Source organism: Lolium rigidum, chromosome 1 (assembly GCF_022539505.1).
Source record: "Lolium rigidum isolate FL_2022 chromosome 1, APGP_CSIRO_Lrig_0.1, whole genome shotgun sequence".
Taxonomy (NCBI): domain Eukaryota; kingdom Viridiplantae; phylum Streptophyta; class Magnoliopsida; order Poales; family Poaceae; genus Lolium; species Lolium rigidum.
The window spans coordinates 335121169-335140706 of record NC_061508.1 but is presented as its reverse complement, the minus strand read 5'-3'; the positions used below and the strand labels follow the sequence as shown (position 1 = coordinate 335140706).

Here is a 19538-nt window from a genome sequence, read left to right as displayed (position 1 = left end):
CGTCCCCATCCCACAGGGACGCACCGAAAAGCGAGGCGAAAGGACGCGGGTTCGACCCGTCAGCGGCACAATAAATTTTAACCTACCTATCGTCTACCTCGCGACGAAGTTATTGGCTCGCAGCAACGGTGCAGTTCCCGCAGAGGCGCAGTGACGGTGCAGTTCCCGCAGAGGCGCAGCGACGCGTCTCATCGCGCCTAGCTCTGCGTGCCGACGTTAATGAGCGCCACCGCTCCCCCGCCCCCTCCGGCCTATAAAAAGGACTGCCTCTCATCGTCCCTCTCACACACAAACCCTGGCGCATCTCTCCCCAACTCTAGCCGCCACCATCTCAACAAGAGTCGACGCCATGGCTGGGAGAGGCGGAGGCCGAGCTCGCGGTCGTGGTCATGGTCGTGGCCGCGGCCGCGGCAGAGGTGACGCTCGCCTTCGCCTACCACGCCGTCGTCTTCATCGTTGAAGATGGACGTGGAGGCGGGCGTGCTGTTCGAGTTCGTCCTCGTCCTCAAGGGCGACCCACGCGGCATCCAGAGGCTGCCGGACTCCTTCGCCGTCTACGTCGCCGGCGACGACCGCCCGGGCACGATGCATCTGCGGGAGGCTTCGTGCGGCTACTACCGGTGGATCGTCGACGTGATCTACGACGCGCGCGGCAAGGTGTACCTACACATCGGCTGGGAGAAGTTCGCGCGCCACCACAGCCTCGAAGCCGGCTTCGTCCTCCTATTCTCCTACTTTGACGACAGGGACATGAGCGTCAAGGTCTTCGACGAGACGCACTGCCGCCGGGACTACCTCGGCGACAGCACCGACGAGGAGGACGACTAATGAAGAGTGTTATTTCTTCGCAGCGAATACGTGCACGGAGGTCTCTGTTTGTTCTTCATCGGTAGAACCAACAAGGGCATCGTCTCCAGCTTGATTTTCCAGTTTGGGTGACTGGGTGTGCCCTCGAGTGTTCTTTTTTGGCAGCGAACACACAAAACCTTCGATGCACGGCCTAGTTAGGTTTAGTTTTTTTACAATATTTTATATTTGTGTCCACCATGGTTCAAACTATGTATTAGTTTGTGGAAAATCATGTTCCAAATTATGTTTTCGTGTAAACTACGTTCCCTATTATGTATTAGTTTGTGGAAATTGAAATAAAAATGCCAAAAAAAATATTTTTAATATTTGGGGGACGCGGGTGGGGATTGGAGATGCTCTAAGATGTCATATCATTTGCAACTGTCTGGCTCCTAGGTTCACAGGACGCTCTGGCGACTCACAAACACCCCTAGGGCTAGGACTCCTGTGAGATCGCGATCCCGATCACTGTTCTCGAGTTTCTTCTGCAATTCTCTCCGGCTCCTGCTACCTGTTTCTTCCTTTCAAGCGTGCAACTTTGCTATTGGTAGCAATTCTCCTACTGCACTGAAGTCTAATCTTTGAGAACACTTGTGTGAATAAGAACAGAGTCGATCAAACTTTCTTCTCACAAGCAGATGAGAATGCCAACGGCTGTATTGCTCAAAGACAATTTTGCACCGGTTGGCATATGGCTCAAGCAAGAGGCCTGATACGATTCATGGGCAATTCGCCCCTCAGCCATAAGGTTTCCAAACAACAATACAAATGATGTGTTATGTCAATACAATTTGAACTCCAAAAGCCTACTGAACTGCTCATATAATGCAGGGGTTCCATCCCCAAACCAATGGTCACACTACAATTCTACAAATCCTGGGATCAACATGACCAATGTGATACGATGGACAAAGACGACAGTTACATATGGCTTGCTTCACATATTCAGTAGTGAGTATATAACAGGGTCGGCACCGTGGGTCAGAATCAAGGTGCGTTTCTGTTGGTGAATCATCATGTCCCTAGCAGTTCTGTCTGTGTTAAACTGAGTATTCACAGTTTGTCAAGATGACTTTGTTCTCTTGTCCTGAGCTTGGCCGTGGATGCACAGCCTAAAACGCTGGGTAAAGCTCTCCCCCATATCATGCCTCTCCTGATTGAGTCTCTTCCATAGAGACCTATTTTTCCTCTCCTTCGGTATAGTGAGTGGCTTCCGTCGTATCCGTCTCAATGGCGTCGCCAGAGCTCTCAGCGTCAAGCTCTGCAGTTTGGAAGCAAATGATGGAATCTACAACTATCAGAAGTTGTTCTCTCTGGAATAAAGTTTTGCTAATTTTACCCGATAATGTAATTAGCGAAAGCAAAATCACTAATTTGAAATATGGCTATTTGTTCCAGCAATAAGCAAACATAAAAAATGCAATTGACTCTGTGACCTATTTGAGCCTATCATAAGCTTTACCTTCTAAACAGCTCTTGGCTTCCTGCTGCCATAAGCCCAAAAGAAGGGGTGCTTAAAGGGATTGTAAAGAAAAAATTCTATAATAGTAAACCCTTGTCAAGTTGTCACATGTGATGTGCCACTTTGATGCTTAGTTTATAGCAATTATGTGAGTAATTGAAAGACATGTAAACTGAAGAAATAAATTCACCTTATGCTTATGATCAGAAACCCCAGGACGCTCGCCTGAGGATGATCCATCACTCGCTGCCCCCAAGGAAGAACATCTTCCCCAACTCTCTCTGTTTGAACTTGTGTATGAGCAGCACTCCTCATTTTGCTTGGTTGCTTTATCCTTAAATGGAAAAGAACTTCTCATCAGTGAAATTGCAAGATCAATCTTCAGAAAGTAGTCTAAAACTAATAAGCCAATGAATATTTACAGATTGACAGAATATGGTTTTGTTGTCATGCAATAACAGCCATACCAAAATTCACTGATAGCCTCAGTTCATCGCACTATTGTTAGCCTCGATATGGTGACTAGAAATTCAGAAACACAGATAGGCGGGCTGCATCATGCTCATATTTAGTGATTGCTTTTTTACAGATTGCTGCATTGAATTTAAAAATGGCAAACCAATCTACCAATTTCAATAAAATAAAGCCTCATCATATTTATATTATACCTGTATATGAGGCTCGGGGGTGTTATCCTCCATCTCGGTGAGGTTATGATTTTCGTCCAAAAGGAAATCCTGCATTAAATGGAGATATATCACCTCGGATATCACGTATGAGAGGCAAACCTACCACTGATGGTCTAGTGGACTTACCAAGTCATTGTCATTTTTAACAGACAACTGATTGACCCTCTCTGTTAGCAATTCCACTACTGATTTTGTAGCTGAAACAATGAAATATGAGTCAGCAAACAACAGGGGATAACTCGTGTTTGTTAGTAGCTACTATATGGGCTGGGGCACACCGTTGGTGAAACTAGTTGCAGCGGCGGATGAACTTCCTGCATCAGTACTAGCGGCTCTTAGACCATTTATGATCTCACACAGTAAGCTCTGGAAAAGTCAAGTGAAGACAGGTGTAAATTCCCTGGGAGAGTGCCTGATTCCCATATAACACAGAGCAGAAGTTTTGATGAAGGAGTGAATAGAAAACTTACCTCATTTGTTCCAGCACCACGGTTGTAGTACTTCTCTAACTTATTTGAGCATGAAGACGGAAATTGAGGTGGGTGCAGAACATTATAGAAAAATATTGAAACAGAATCGTAATAAAATTGGGGCCTAGAGGTGTTGTGATCGCCATCAAATTTGATTAAATTTTTATCACCCTGCAAAGGAATACAAAGTTACATTCACAAAATATGCCCAGCATAGGTCTGTATGTTTAAGCAATCTACTTTTTATCAGAGTATGTAAAGCAAGCACAGTTACCGCATACGCCTGGTGAATACGGTCAGTGTGATGCGGCTGAATGAACATATCACTTGATGCATGTCCAAATAGTGCCGGAATAAACGTCTTCGGGGCAAACTGGAGAAGAAAAAGGGTAGTAAAGCTCATGTATCCAGAAATAGGAGGTAGAAAAACACATAAGAAAGCGTTTGACTGAAAACCATGATAATTAGAACATCATGGCTGCTAGACTACCTAATATACCAAGAAATCACAATGAGACAACTAATACTATGCAGAGGATGTTTCAAGACGAAGGAGAAAGAGAAGACTTCATGACATGAGTGCCTAGCGGCCTAGAATCTCCAACGAAGACGTAAAATTGTTGCCAACAACTTGAACTTCAGAATACATACGGTGTCTTCACATCCAGCTTTTACTTCTTGCAGTACTTTTGTTGCATCTTGTTGCTAGATTTAGTTTACTTCGCACCTCTCTCCCCTCCCTCTTCTAGTCGATAGACCTCGATTTTTCACCAAGTTACCATGCCATCACCAGAGAACCTGGTTGAGGAACGAGACTACTGCTAAACACCTCACGAACAACCTAGTTGCATGGAAAACAGTCTCCCGCTTCACATGCCCAATTGCTTACAGGCCATCTGACCTAGAGAGATATTACATGTGTGGGAACCACTCAAAGCATTGGCCTAACATATGCTTGCACAGCCATTTTTCCTCCTAAACATGCATGCAATAACCATAGAAGAAAACTTTATTTTGCATTGCAGTCCTTTGAAGACATCTGTACATACATAGGCTGACTACAATCCTTTCTAACTGTAATCTATAGCATATGTTCATATCTAGTGCACATTACTATTACTGATATGGAGCCTCCAGTTGTTGCAATGCTAACAAACATCTCCTATCACATTTTCATTAGTCTTCAATTCCATCAGCCTATTTAGTAATTAAGAAGAACAGCATGCTATTTTAGAAAACAAACCTGAACAACATTAAGATCCATTATATCAAACTTAGCTCTTCTCTGAATGACACGGCGCATGTACTGTAGAGCCATTTTAACCTGAAACCATATAGAACATGAGTGGCGTAAACAGTTCATGTTATGTATTGCCTGCAAGTAAGTTAGATGTTATGTATTGCTTGCAAGTAAGTTAGTACACAAATTCAATCTATAGCTTACTCAAAGTCTGCTTCCCTAGCAACATAGATTTAAATTGAGCTGGTATAAGATATCAACACTAGGACCATGGACACCAAAATGAATAGTACTTCAAGACTTCCAGAATTTGAAAATTTCCTTGTAAGATTCATATTATTCCTAGACATAAACATGTAGGGGTGGGCAAAACCAGTCCAGCGGTTTAACCGGTTTCATCCATTTCATTCTTTTGTACTAGTCTGAAAATGAGGATTTAGTTTGTGAAAGGAAATGAACTAGCTTCCACTAGCTGTTTTACACTGTTTCACTTTTTGCACACCCCTGTAAACATGGTACATTTCTTGTTGCACATACAACACCTTTTGTGTATACAAACAGAAGTTAGTTCAAGCATAGCTACAAGGATACAAGTGCACCATAAACCAACAATTAGCATGTAAGACATAACTCGTCGAAGTCTATGCGTTACCAATTACACAAAGTGAACCTGTTCTATAATCAGTTCATCCACAACAAGAAAGCAAAATGTTCTGCAAAAGATAAGCATACCGTGAACTTAGGAACTCGGATTTTGTAAACATCTACAAGCTCCAGCATTAATTCATACAAGTTAGAGAAAGCACTGTCCAAAACCATGCCAGCAATCGACGGGTCTTCTGCTCCATACAGCAGGCTGCATCAAAGTTTGGTTAAAAGTGTGATGAACTATCAAAATACAATTCCATCCAGTAAAACCTACAATGTTTATGATATTTCGTGGATAAGGATATAATCTAATATCAGGATTTTTCAACAATACACAGAAACTCTTAAGATGCGCAAACTTATTATCTGAACACATCACAAAAACGTTATAGCACTAAGAGAAACAGTACACCGAACAATTTGCCATAAAGTAGAAGGCACAAGCACTGTAACCAAAATACCTTGTAACAGCACCCATCGATCGCCCCCAAAGACCTATACAAGAAACTTCCTTATTCTTCCGCAAAAAGGACACTGCACATTTGAGATCCTGTTTCTGGTGGTTGTATGTTTTGTCAGAACACTGCGATCACCAAACGATAGTAATGTTCTTTGAAATTTAAAATGAATATGTACCTCATGCCAACCAAGGCTGACATACTCTCCCCCTGATAGCCCTGATCCAGCAAAGTCAAGTGCAAAAAGTGTTATATTTGAAGGGAGAAGTATGACAGCAGCTTCATTTGCATCTGCTCTGCACCCACTGCATTAAGTTTAAGAAAAAAAATCAATTGGCCAGCATTGTTGGTGATTAATCAACATAAACACCATGCAAAAAGAAAAAAAATGCCACGATTCATCTGGATAAATCATATGTGAACGTAACTTAAATCTAATGTTGCAATTTGGCTTTATGTGTTAAACAGTACTCCCTCCTTAACAAAATATAAGGTGCCCTTGATTTTCGCTGGTCAGCGACTTGAAACTTTGACAATGATTTGTACTTATAATATGTACACAAAATTAGTATAAAATATAAAAAGTATTTTGCAAGACAAATGCAACGAATCATGTATACATTCCCAATCCATATAATTTAGTATATATTAGTGGTCAAAGTCATGTATCAAAGACCATGCAAAATAAAGTGCAGCTTACATTTTGGTGCGGAGAGAGTACTAGAATGTAGACAAGTATACTTCCAAATACATTGAATCAGAAAGTGAGTCATGTCTCATATGGATAGGACATACAGAACACACGAGCCAGAAACCCCAAAATACCTATTCCCATGGCAGTAGATCACACATGGAAGCGCAGTGTTTTCTGGGATGACGGCAGGAACATAGTGGCTGCACTTCAAGATCTGGTTTCTTTCATTGGAAAGCTGCCACATGATAAGTACACGAATAAGTCCAAAATACAGAAAATGTTGACAATCAGCATGAAGTCTTTTAACTGGCAAATGGAACACAGAAAAAAAAGGCTCAAAAGTTGCTCCCCTTACTTGCCTCCAAGTCTATTCGTTTGTACTTTCTTCCAGCAAGAGTAAACTCTGGCTCCCATAAATACTGATCTGGATTGTACTCTGCACTGTAGAAACGTATTTCCAGTTAACCAGCTGTACCAGTACATAGAGAATAAATTCATCTGGTGAATACCAAATTTAGAGCTTGGAAGTTTCCCTTTTTTTCATCTTAACGAGAAAGGCATAAATTTATTTTGAGAAAAGTGCAGTCAAGATGCAACTACCCGTCTTAACAAAATGTAAGAGTTTTACTGCAGTTATTACTTTTATTCTTTCAGATCAGTTTAACTTTGCCACTACAAAACATATGACCCACGAGGAGCTACTTGAACAACTAGAGTCTAGAGACCTAGGATATGATTCGCATTATCAAGTCTCGACCAACAAATTTTGGCTCCTAAGAGCAAGTACAATAGAGTCCAGTCAGCTGACTATAAGACATTAAATAATATATTTTAGATGAGTTGGAGGAGAGAGAAGAGGAGAGAGAAGGGAGGTGGGCTACTATGCAATAGCCAGCTCTTGCACGTGCTCCTAGGCACTTTGTGAGAGTGAAAGGTGGGTCATATATTAGTAAAGTACTACATTCTTATAGCCAACTATTATACATGTTAGTTATATGATGACTACAAATAATATGACATCTTGTTATAGCAAGCAGTTGGCTATACTATTGGAATTGCTCTAAGCTTATTTTAACTTTTTCCCCATTTTGAGCACAGGACTTCCCTTGTCGCTTGCATACAACTTGTGCGTTGGTGGTAAGATTACAATGAGTGGCCAAAAATCACCGCCGTTTTCCATAAGCTCGGACTGGGCGTTGATGGACAAATTACACAGCTAGCTCATTGAGCGAAGTATTGCCATTTATAAATCACCTAAATATAATAATATAGTACTACTGGCGTAAAAGTAGCAGCAGGCTTTGACCTACTTGCAGCTCAGCCCAAGCTGTAGTTTGGCCAGAGGAGTGGGAACGAGACAGCGAGGCGGTTACCGTGGCGGGCGGATGACGAAATTAACGAACTGCTCGATCATCGCGCCGCGAGAGGTCTCGGACCACGACGAAGCGGCGGCGGCGGCGGCTGCGGAAGTTTCCGGCGCTCATGTACCGCAGCCGCCCACCAGCAGCAGCTAGCTTCCCCACGCACCAACCTCCTCACCAACCCGCGCAATCAACTCCAACTGGGGACTGCCCCCGCAAAATCCCGAACGAGCACCCGCGGATCTGCGCCAGCCGCAGCGCGCGGCTCCGCGCGAGCCCTGCGGAACGCGCCGGATCCGGCGCGGTCTCCGGCGGGCCGGAGCTCGAAATGCTCGCCGCGGGCCGCGGAGCCCGTCCAGCAGAGTCGGCGTGCGGGGCCGGAGCGGGGGAGGTCCTCGGCGGCGGGGGACTAGCCTGGTGGAGTTGGCTCGCGGCGGCGGGGACCGGAGAGGGAGATGGGCCGGCCGCGTGCGCAATGTGAACGTTAAAGAGGACGACGTGGTGGGGAGATAATAAGCAAAAACTGAATTTAAATGGGTTTCAACGCCATTTATTCGTACTTTTGTACTTTCGCCCCTGAAGTTTTCCCGGCCGACTTCTTCGCCGCACATCACATGCGCCGCGCATGGGCAAATTGCATGGCATGGGTGCAAGCTCTCAAAAGGTAGGGGCAGTTGTGTACTGATTGGTCTACTTTCGCACGAGTGATGACCTACCGGCACGCACTTCCTTCTTTTTTTCTAGTTTTGGGTGTGAATGGGCAGATGTAAAGAGATGGGTATTGTTGTGAAGCATGAAAAGCGGTTTATTGGAACATTATTGCTCACTGCTCAAAAGGCGTATAGTGGAGTAGGATACGTAGTATGAAAGTTGACAATGATATGCATTTATTTAGACAATACATCGTGCAAAGCATCGCTCCGACAAACGATCGATACAGCAACAGAATGTACCGTGGATGTCATAATTGGATCCTTGCTCATATTTGTATTGTTTTATGTCTTTTGAACAATATATATCTGTGGTTAAGTTCTTCATGTATGTTTCGTTGGCGATAGGTGTTCCGTTGGTGGTTGTTTTGCAAAGAGTGTATAAAACTCTATTTTTATGTGCAACCGAGAGATTAAATGTTGCTTCAGTGCCCCCCGTCACCATAAGCGTGCTTTCGACTATGGAGTCCTCATGAGAACTTGCATGATATGCAGGGCTGGCCCGAGGGCCCCCATATCCTAGCTACCTACTCCTTTTTCTTTTCATCCATCCTTAATTTTTTATTTTATTAAATGAGGAAATAAAGCACTCCCTCTGAATTCATATTAATTAATTTAACTTTATCTAGACACTCTAACTAGACAATGAACACGTCTATATATATCTGTATCTAGATAAAGTTGAGTCAGTTGAATCAGAGCGAATACAGATGTAAACACTCACAACATACATTCACACCCTACCTCTATGAACACTTTCAAGAGACTGAGTCTGAGAAACTGGGCCGACAAATCTTAAGATTGACCAAGTGGACCAGGGGCGGGAGCTCGTACTGAATTCAGTTTGGTAGCGCTAGAGGGGAGCAGCAGGTGGCCAGAGGCAGGAGCCGATGGATTTCTGCAGCAGATCAAGCTCCGTCCGGTGAGCTCGAGCTCGGCTTGATCCTGGTGACCACCTGTTACTTGTGGCAATTCTTCTCGTCAGCATCGCCCAACTTGTTGTAGCATACCTCAGGCTCAGGATATGATCATGTCCCAAGCCCCTCTACTGGGAAAGTTAGTTTGCCTCCTAGCTTTGTAGTATGACTATGTATAATTAAACTGGTCCTTGTGATGCTGATATTTTTTCTAGATATTCGACTAAACTTTATAAAGTTTAAATTTCACTAATCCTAGAAAGTGAGGTAATGTGAACGGAGGGAATATCATGATTAATCCTGTGGCACATGATGGGCCGTTTTGGTACATGATGAGCTAGACGATCAGCATCCTGTGCTAGTACATAACCTGTAGCAGCTGGCGCGTCCTAAATTTATATTGCCCCTGCATTGAATTCGTAGACATTCTTTGTACAATCGGGTGACCTCCATTACATTGTATATACACATACATAAGGAAATTCCAACGAGCCATTAAATGCTAAGGAATCATAAGATCGCCACCCATTGCCTTATTTGATAAACGGACCACTCAAGCCCGGGCATACATCGTCCGTGCTCAGCGTATCCCTCTTGTGGACATAATCGTCAATTTTTTCCCGAGAATAACATGCTTATTCACATCATTGCTCCAATGGCAAAAATTGGCATTGGATAAAACACTTGTTAACACCACATAAATTGTAAAATTACTACTGGTTAAACTAAGCAACATAATCCTATTGTAGAAATTTCTCAGGATATTTTTTGGACCCGAACTTCTATACAACTTCCTATATATAGATACTGAAATTCATGCAAGTACTATAGTATATATATATATATAATCGATACAATCTACTTTGTAGATATACATGATTTGTTGTTATAGTCTTTCCTTATGTTTGTATGGAGCTCATTTCAGTACAAACCTCTCGTACTAAAATTTATAAAAATATAAATTTTCACCATAAAATATAGTTCTACATTAGCATGGATGTATTTGCAGTGTTAATTTTTCAGTTGTATAACAATAAACTTCGAGTTTTTGTATTACTAACACAAATATGGTTAATATTTACCCCGAGCTCTTCGACGCTATCAAATATTTGGCCACATTGTTTTTACTCGATACAAATTGATAACACAAAACAAGATTGAAAGATAATCTGATAGATTTTACCTTACAATATCTCTTATGAATTGTGATGAGACAAAAGCATGTTTGCTGCGACTTATACTCATCACTCCCAAAAACAAAACAGTGATCAACATAGATGTGCTTTTTCTTATGCCTCCCGACTTCCCATGGAAATAAAAGTTGACTCGTGCGCTCAACAATTGACTACATGATGGATAAATAAAATGTAATTTGAAGAAAAGATAAAGTGGAATATGTGGTAGCCAAACTTTCATGATTCTCAATGTTATGAACTCAAACTTTGGTCATGACTTTCTTCATTTTCATTTCTTCTCAGTATGTTATCCTATTTATTTTTTATATGTTTACTCTTATTATTTATGTGTTCCATTAATATGTGTTAATTTGGTATATATGTTTATTTTCTCTTATACAAAGTATAATGAGAAAATATGAATGTATAAATATAATAATGCGTGAGAATCAATGAATACACGTGGTACATCAGCCTAATAGGTTGGCACAACAAACTTTATATATATAATCGATACAATCTACTTTGTAGATATACATGATTTGTTGTTATAGTCTTTCCTTATGTTTGTATGGAGCTCATTTCAGTACAAACCTCTCGTACTCAAATTTATAAAAATATAAATTTTCACCATAAAATATAGTTCTACATTAGCATGGATGTATTTGCAGTGTTAATTATTCAGTTGTATAACAATAAACTTCGAGTTTTTGTATTACTAACACAAATATGGTTAATATTTACCCCAAGCTCTTTGACACTATCAAATATTTGGCCACATTGTTTTTACTCGATACAAATTGATAACACAGAACAAGATTGAAAGATAGTCTGATAGATTTTACCTTACAATATCTCTTATGAATTGTGATGAGACAAAAGCATGTTTGCTGCGACTTGTATTCATCACTCCGAAAAACAAAACAGTCGTCGACATAGCTATGCTTTTTCTTATGCCTCCCGACTTCCCATGGATATAAAAGTTGACTCATGTGCTCAACAATTGACTACATGATGGCTAAATAAAATGTAATTTGAAGAAAAGATAAAGTGGAATATGTGGTAGCCAATCTTTCATGATTCTCAATGTTATGAACTCAAACTTTGGTCATGACTTTCTTCATTTTCATTTCTTCTCAGTATGTTATCCTATTTATTTTTTATATGTTTACTCTTATTATTTATGTGTTCCATTAATATGTGTTAATTTGGTATTTATGTTTATTTTCTCTTATACAAAGTATAATGAGAAAATACAAATGTATAAATATAATAATGCGTGAGAATCAATGAATACACGTGGTACATCAGCGTAATAGGTTGGCACAGCAAACTTTTGAGTTGTCGATAGTTAACGCAACAAAGAATTGTATATATGTGAGGATTACAACCCGTAAGGTAGTATTTAGTGCGTCAACTTTTGATTTAAAATTGGCGTTGGCTATTGCATGTGAAGTATATTTGTGATATTTGTGAGAAACATATGAGCTTGAGCCTCGAAATAGGCTTTCGCCCCGCTATATTAATATAGCAACGAACTGATACAAGGTAGCGACCACCGCTGGGGCAAACAGCACATCAAAGCCCAAGAGAAAACAAAAGAAGAAAAAAGAAAGAAAGGATGACAAAGCCGGATCGACGAAAACGCTGATGATCCGCAACCGCTGCGCCCTCCGGAAGATTCCCACCACGAGCCTAGCCCTCCGAAGCGCCGCATACCAAAGCAGCACCTTCAAGAAGGGATGCGACGATGACGACGTCGCTGCCCGGACAAGCCTAGGGTTTCCCCCGGTATGCGGAAGGGCGGTGGGAAGGGGAAACCCCGACGCCCCTCAAGAGGGAATGGTGGCGCCCGCGAGCGTCACCGCGTCGGTGTCGACCATCGACAAGGATTTCTCCCGTCCCCCAAAGACCCACGACCCCGGACACTCCGTCATGCTCCGCCAACCTCGCCACCCACCAACTCGCGCTACCACGGTCACGCAACCACCACCGCCGTCTCACCGTGACCCACTGACGAAGACCGACAAAACCGGTAGGAAACACCCCGAGCCGAGGGGCCGGACAGCAGCCACGCGGGAGGACGCCACCTCCACCGCCACCGCGGTGACAGACCGGACGCAAGCAACAGGAGCAAACCAGGCCCTTCGGCCCGGCCGAGCCCGACGGGCTCGTGAAGCTCACGTGGCCGCGCCGCAGTCCACGCGCCACCGTCGTAGCCACACTCAGCCAGAGAGTCTCCACCAGCCCGCCGGGGAGCGCACCTAGGATGCCGCATCCGGCCCGCCCAAGCCCGCATAGGGCCCGGCAGTGCCCGCATCCGGGTCGAACCGCGCCGCCCGCGCCGCCGCCGACCTCCATGCCGCCCCGCCGCCAAGAGGCTGCGCCGACGCCGCCACGTCACCCGCGCGCCGCCGCCTCCCGGCAGAGCGCAGCGCAGCCGCCGAACCTTGCCCACCGAGGTGCACCGCCGCCAGCTCCGGAAGATCCCGCGTCGCCCGCCTCGCGCGCGGGTAGGAGCGAGTCCGCCGCCGCCGGCACCGCGCGGAACTTTGCCCGGCGGCCTGCGCCGACGGCGGCGAAGGGGAGGAGAGAGGGAAACTGGGCCTGGCGGCGCTAGGTCGTGGGGATCGCCCGTCTCCGCCCGCGGGAGAGCGGAGCGGACGAAGCGTTTTTTCGGAGCCTATGCGCCTTGGATGAGCTTGAGCCTCGTGAAGACATAATGTGTGTGTTAACGCAAGTGAACATTCCGCAATTAAAGATCATTAGAGTTCATAATGTGCAAGTACAAGTAGGAGTGCTTTTACTAAGACGGCCTCAGCCCAACACTGGTCATTACTAGGTCAAACGATATAAAATACGCTTGGGCTCTATAACCATCGTTATCCTACGTCGTACGCTGCTCATTTTCCCATTGACCTATGGACACTCCCCAGTCCCCATTGTTTAATGGGGAAAGCCTCTGCTTACTCATTTTGCATCTCCCCAGGGTTGTCTCGGCAAAATATCCAGACAACTGGAAAGGAGATTGGATTCAGAAGAAGCAGTTCGGTACGGGGCCCTACGTATTTTTTCTGGACGCACAAATTTGCTACGCACTTGGAGCCCGCAAAGGCCCGAATATTCACCTGCTCCTGGGCCCGGCTCCGAAAGCACGGGCTGGGCTGCAGCGGCTGCCCTGTCCACCTCGCCCAGGATACTCCTCCGTGCAGGGCCCACGCGTCATCGGTTGACCTGATAGCAAATTGGCAAGCACGAAGAGCTCCTGTGACGAGAATACCCTCACGGCCCTGTGGAGCACAGCGAGGAGAGAAGGGTAGTTTGGTAGCAACGCACGTTATGGTGGCTCGGCCTCTCCAGGGGACCACCGAGCGTTGGAGAGAGACGCACAGGCTTTTCTCACGAGTCTGCTGTCTGCGTCCTCCAACTTTACATCTTTTTTATTTTATTAAATTCTGGAGCTAAGTTGTACTACATTTTACAGAGTTTAAAGAGGTTATTGCACCACAAGTACAAGAACTTGCACTCTATGTGCATTTTCATACAAAATCTTGTAAAGTGTGTTCTACTCATACAACAACTTGTCCTAGACGTGCACAACTCATACAATTCAATATGGTGGCGACACGTGGCAATTGTAAAGTGTGTTCCACTCATACAACAACTTGTCCTACACGTGCACAACTCATACAATTCAATGTGGTGGCGACACGTGGCAGTTGTAAAGTGTGTTCCACTTATACAAGAACTTGTCCTAGACGTGCACAACTCATACAATTCAATGTGGTGGCGACACGTGGCAGTTTAAAGACAGGAGAGAAAGATTTTATTGCAACATTGAAAAAATATGATAATTGTGAACAGGTCCTCGCCCCAACTAATGGGGCACCCTAGCTAGGGGTCAAAAAATTCCATGCTTCCCCTGTGTTTCGATCCTGCAACCTCAAGGGTGCGGGCCAGCAGGATTCAGCTGACCAGCTCAGCTATTGAGGAGACGTGCCAAAAGTAGAGGGGTACTTCTTTTGGCCTGTATAATGTATCTGGTGAAAAGGAAAAAAAACCTTTTATCTTTGAAACTATAACTTTAATTTAAGATGCGTTTTCAGCTATAAAATAGTCTCGATAAGATGTTTGAAACTAGCACCGAAAATAATCCATGGATCATTGCACTGTTTTATCTCATTGTGATCAATAATTAATACCTAACCAGCTATTGTACGGTTGAATTAGGTAGCAAACAAGAGGGAGTTGAGGTAGTACGTTTAATTGTAATGTTAGTCTTTCAAGAAACTGCTATAAGTTTCGTTTTAAATTGGTAGGAGATGTCCGGCTTTGGTGATTTGCCGTCTCTGTTGGAGCTTGCGGCCGCATCATCCATAGGGAACAGGAAAATTGTCATGTAATCGAATTTTTTCAATCAAATTTCCCCTGTCATTACTGGGTCTCTGAGTTTGTCAAGGTCATGTTCATGTTTACTCAGGTATGGTGGCTGGGCTGGCAAAAAAGTGGCCGTCTGATGTATATGTCATGGACACAAAGTGAGATAACTTACGTATTTTACTGATATATTTGGCCCTTTATTATTACTTCTATTTTTTGGGTTTTCTGTTGGATAGTGTTTCCAACAAGCAGTTTGCTTTATCAGCGCCGCCTCCAACATGCGGGCATTCTGCCACTATGATTGAGAAGAGGCTGCTTGTATTTGGAGGCAGAGGTAATTGTGACTTCTCGATTGGTTTTTTTTGGGATTTCTCTATATCACGGTCATATATTAATGAAGTGATCTACGAGCATGTAGTAGCTAATTGGCAATGATGTAGTGTATACATTAGATTTAAAATAACCCACGTGTTATCCTCCTGTAGAGATGCTAGGTTTGCAGACTTCCAACGAATGGGCAAACTAAGGCTAGGGTTAAGCAACTTGCTGAATTTGTGGCAAAACTTGGATCGGGCCAATGGTTTTCGTCTGAAAGTTGGGTTTTCTCTGTACTGTGGCAACGTGATTAGAGCAAGCACAGATTATGGTGGCACACGCCATTATTACAAGTCTGCACAACAGAAAGCTAGGGTGCCCCGTTAGTTGGAGCGAAGACATGTTCGCAATTATCATATTTTTTCAACGTTGCAATAAAAATCTTCCTCTCCTGTCTAGAAACTGCCACGTGTCGCCACCACATTGAATTATATGAGTTGTGCACGTCTAGGACAAGTTGTTGTATGAGTGGAACACACTTTTACAACTGCCACGTGTCGCCACCATATTGAATTGTATGAGTTGTGCACGTGTAGGACAAGTTGTTGTATGAGTGGAACACACTTTACAACTGCCACGTGTCGCCACCACATTGAATTGTATGACTTGTGCACGTCTAGGACAAGTTGTTGTATGAGTGGAACACACTTTACAAGATTTTGTATGAAAATGCACATAGAGTGCAAGTTCTTGTACTTGTGGTGCAATAACCTCGAGTTTAAAGTAGAAGGAAATATTAAAGTCTTGGATTCTGAAACGAAGAGAGTACGGAAAACTAGATTACTAACAAGAGTATATCTCAAAAAAAGCTATTACTAACAAGAGTAAACTGCATGAGCGGTCTCTATTCTTTTCCCGCACCTTTACTTAAGTTCATGTTCTTTGAAATTGAATATCTTCCGCAGGTAGATTCACACGAGGTTATATTTTGCTCCGACCACTTTGACCTGTCTACGTGCCACTTTGACAACTGCCACATCGACGATAGGGCCCACAAGAGGAACTGTCCATACATGTATATTTACGAAAAGGTCCCCACAGGTTATATTCCTCTTTTTCAAAGAGTAAAAGGAGGAGGATGTCGTCACTCCTCTCGTCTCACACGCCTAGTTTCCAGCTCACGCCCTTAACTACCGGCAACCCAGCACCCTCGACCCTCGGGCCCAATCCCGTGGATGGCGAGGGGTGTGGCGGTGTACCGATTGTTCTCTAGCCTTCCAAATCATGTGGATGGCGAGGGTGACGTTCACACCGGAGTAGAAGGGAGGTAACAACTTCATGGTGCCTGCCACATTGCATGGGACGTCGTCCGATGCCGCTCGTGGCCATCCTCCCGTCTACGGCAGGATGCATAGCGTTGTGGCACCCTTTGCTCGAATAAGTTGTTCTACAATGTGTTAGAAGTGCGGAATTCGCTCTCGAATTCCTCGCAGTCTAGTCGACTGGGACGCCCTTGCAGGCCAACCATGTGCTCTTCCTCGCCGCTGGTCTGTTGGCCTAGCCGAAGCACCAGCAGGTCTGGCCGCCGTGCCTTTCGCTCTCGGTCGTCGAAGCCCTTGTCCGCCCTACGCGCGTTTATGTGCATCTAATCTTATTATATGTGTAAGGATTAAATAGGAGTTTTGCAATCTTGTATCCTTATCTCTTTGCCTCATGTCGGTGATCTGCAAGTACCCATATGTGATACGTCTCCGACGTATCGATAATTTCTTATGTTCCATGCCATATTATTGATGATACCTACATGTTTTATGCACACTTTATGTCATATTCGTGCATTTTCTGGAACTAACCTATTAACAAGATGCCGAAGAGCCAGCTTGTCGTTTTCGCTGTTTTTGGTTTCGAAATCCTAGTAACGAAATATTCTCGGAATTGGACGAAATCAAAACCCGTGGTCCTATTTTGCCACGAAGCTTCCGGAAGACCGAAGAGGAGTCGAAGTGGGGCCACGAGGGGCCGCCACCATAGGGCGGCGCGGCCCAGGCCTTGGCCGCGCCGACCTGTGGTGTGGGGCCCTCGTGTGGCCCCCCACATTGACGTCCGCCTACTTAAAGCCTCCGTCGCGAAACCCCTGATGTGAAGAACCACGATACGGAAAACCTTACTGAGACGCCGCCGCCGCCAATCCCATCTCGGGGGATTCTGGAGATCTCCTCCGCACCCTCGCCGGAGAGGGGATTCATCTCCCGGAGGACTCTACACCGCCATGGTCGCCTCCGGAGTGATGAGTGAGTAGTTCACCCCCGGACTATGGGTCCATAGCGAGTAGCTAGATGGCTGTCTTCTCCTCATTGTGCTTCATTGTTGGATCTTGTGAGCTGCCTAGCATGATCAAGATCATCTATCTGTAATTCTATATGTTGTGTTTGTCGGGATCCGATGGATAGAGAATACCATGTTATGTTAATTATCAAGTTATTACCTATGTGTTGTTTATGATCTTGCATGCTCTCCGTTATTAGTTGAGGCTCTGGCCAAGTTTTTGCTCTTAACTCCAAGAGGGAGTATTTATGCTCGATAGTGGGTTCATGCCTCGCATTGATACCGGGACAAAGGACGTAAAGTTCTAAGGTTGTGTTGTATCGTTGCCACTAGGGATAAAACATTGATGCTATGTCTAAGGATGTAGTTGTTGATTACATTACGCACCATACTTAATGCAATTGTCTCGTTGCTTTGCAACTTAATACTCGGAAGGGGTTCGGATGATAACTCGAAGGTGGACTTTTTAGGCATAGATGCAGCTTGGATGACGGTCTATGTACTTTGTCGTAATGCCCAATTAAATCTCACTATACTTATCATGACATGTATGTGCATTGTTATGCCCTCTCTATTTGTCAATTGCCCGACCGTAATTTGTTCACCCAACATGCTTTTATCTTATGGGAGAGACACCTCTAGTGAACCGTGGACCCCGGTCCATTCTTTAATACCGAAATACAAATCTGTCGCAATACTCGTTTTTACCGTTTTCTCCGCAAACAATCATCTTCCACACAATACGGTTAATCCTTTGTTACAGCAAGCCGGTGAGATTGACAACCTCACCGTTTCGTTGGGGCAAAGTACTTTGGTTGTGTTGTGCGAGTTCCACGTTGGCGCCGGAATCCCCGGTGTTGCGCCGCACTACATCCCGCCGCCATCAACCTTCAACGTGCTTCTTGGCTCCTCCTGGTTCGATAAACCTTGGTTTCTTTCTGAGGGAAAACTTGCTGCTGTGCGCATCATACCTTCCTCTTGGGGTTCCCAACGAACGTGTGAATTACACACCATCAAGCATATTTTCTGGCGCCGTTGCCGGGGAGATCAAGACACGCTGCAAGGGGAGTCTCCACTTCCCAACCTCTTTACTTTGTTTTTGTCTTGCTTTATTTTATTTACTACTTTGTTTGCTGCATTATATCAAAACACAAAAAAAATAGTTGCTAGTTTTACCTTATTTACTGTCTTGTTTGCTATATCAAAAACACAAAAAAATTAGTTACTTGCATTTACTTTATCTAGTTTGCTTTATTTACTACTGCTAAAATGGCCACCACTGAAAATACTAAGTTATGTGACTTCACTAGCACAAATAATAATGATTTCTTATGCACACCTATTGCTCCACCTGCTACTACAGCGAAATTCTTTAAAATTAAACCTGCTTTACTAAATCTTGTTATGCGAGAACAATTTTCTGGTGTTAGTTCTGATGATGCTGCTGCCCATCTCAATAATTTTGTTGAATTGTGTGAAATGCAAAAGTATAAAGATGTAGATGGTGACATTATAAAATTAAAATTGTTTCCTTTCTCATTAAGAGGAAGAGCTAAAGATTGGTTGCTATCTCCGCCTAAGAATAGTATTGATTCATGGACTAAATGCAAGGATGCTTTTATTGGTAGATATTATCCCCCTGCTAAAATTATATCTTTGAGGAGTAGCATAATGAATTTTAAACAATTGGATAATGAACATGTTGCTCAAGCTTGGGAAAGAATGAAATCTTTGGTTAAAAATTGCCCAACCCATGGACTGACTACTTGGATTGTAACACCCCAACTTTTTCAACCTTGATTAGTTGTCCTTATTTCAAAAATGAGGGGGAACAAAAACTTTTTC

At 43.8% G+C, this 19538-nt stretch overlaps 1 protein-coding gene across 1 annotated transcript; it reads right to left on the bottom strand.

The window, feature by feature from the left end:
- Nucleotides 1-1562: 1562 nt before the first annotated feature.
- Nucleotides 1563-8085, bottom strand: LOC124700289. Its single transcript, XM_047232444.1, has 14 exons — nucleotides 7884-8085; nucleotides 6870-6951; nucleotides 6642-6745; nucleotides 5995-6121; nucleotides 5820-5914; nucleotides 5443-5566; nucleotides 4714-4794; nucleotides 3745-3843; nucleotides 3471-3641; nucleotides 3279-3366; nucleotides 3127-3197; nucleotides 2980-3048; nucleotides 2502-2645; nucleotides 1563-2110 (listed from the first exon to the last, which is right to left on the bottom strand). Exons 1-14 carry the CDS (start codon nucleotides 7922-7924, stop codon nucleotides 1913-1915), a joined length of 1494 nt encoding a protein of 497 aa, XP_047088400.1. The 5' UTR covers nucleotides 7925-8085; the 3' UTR covers nucleotides 1563-1912.
- Nucleotides 8086-19538: the final 11453 nt, after the last annotated feature.

Excerpts from the sequence above, each read along its gene's own strand:
- LOC124700289 (XM_047232444.1), bottom strand. The coding sequence starts at position 7,924 with ATGATCGAGCAGTTCGTTAATTTCGTCATCCGCCCGCCACG. Across the intron at positions 6,746-6,869 it reads ACAAACGAATAGACTTGGAG|CTTTCCAATGAAAGAAACCA; the intron begins GCAAGTAAGGGG and ends ATCATGTGGCAG. Across the intron at positions 2,111-2,501 it reads TTTCTGATCATAAGCATAAG|AGCTTGACGCTGAGAGCTCT; the intron begins GTGAATTTATTT and ends TCCAAACTGCAG.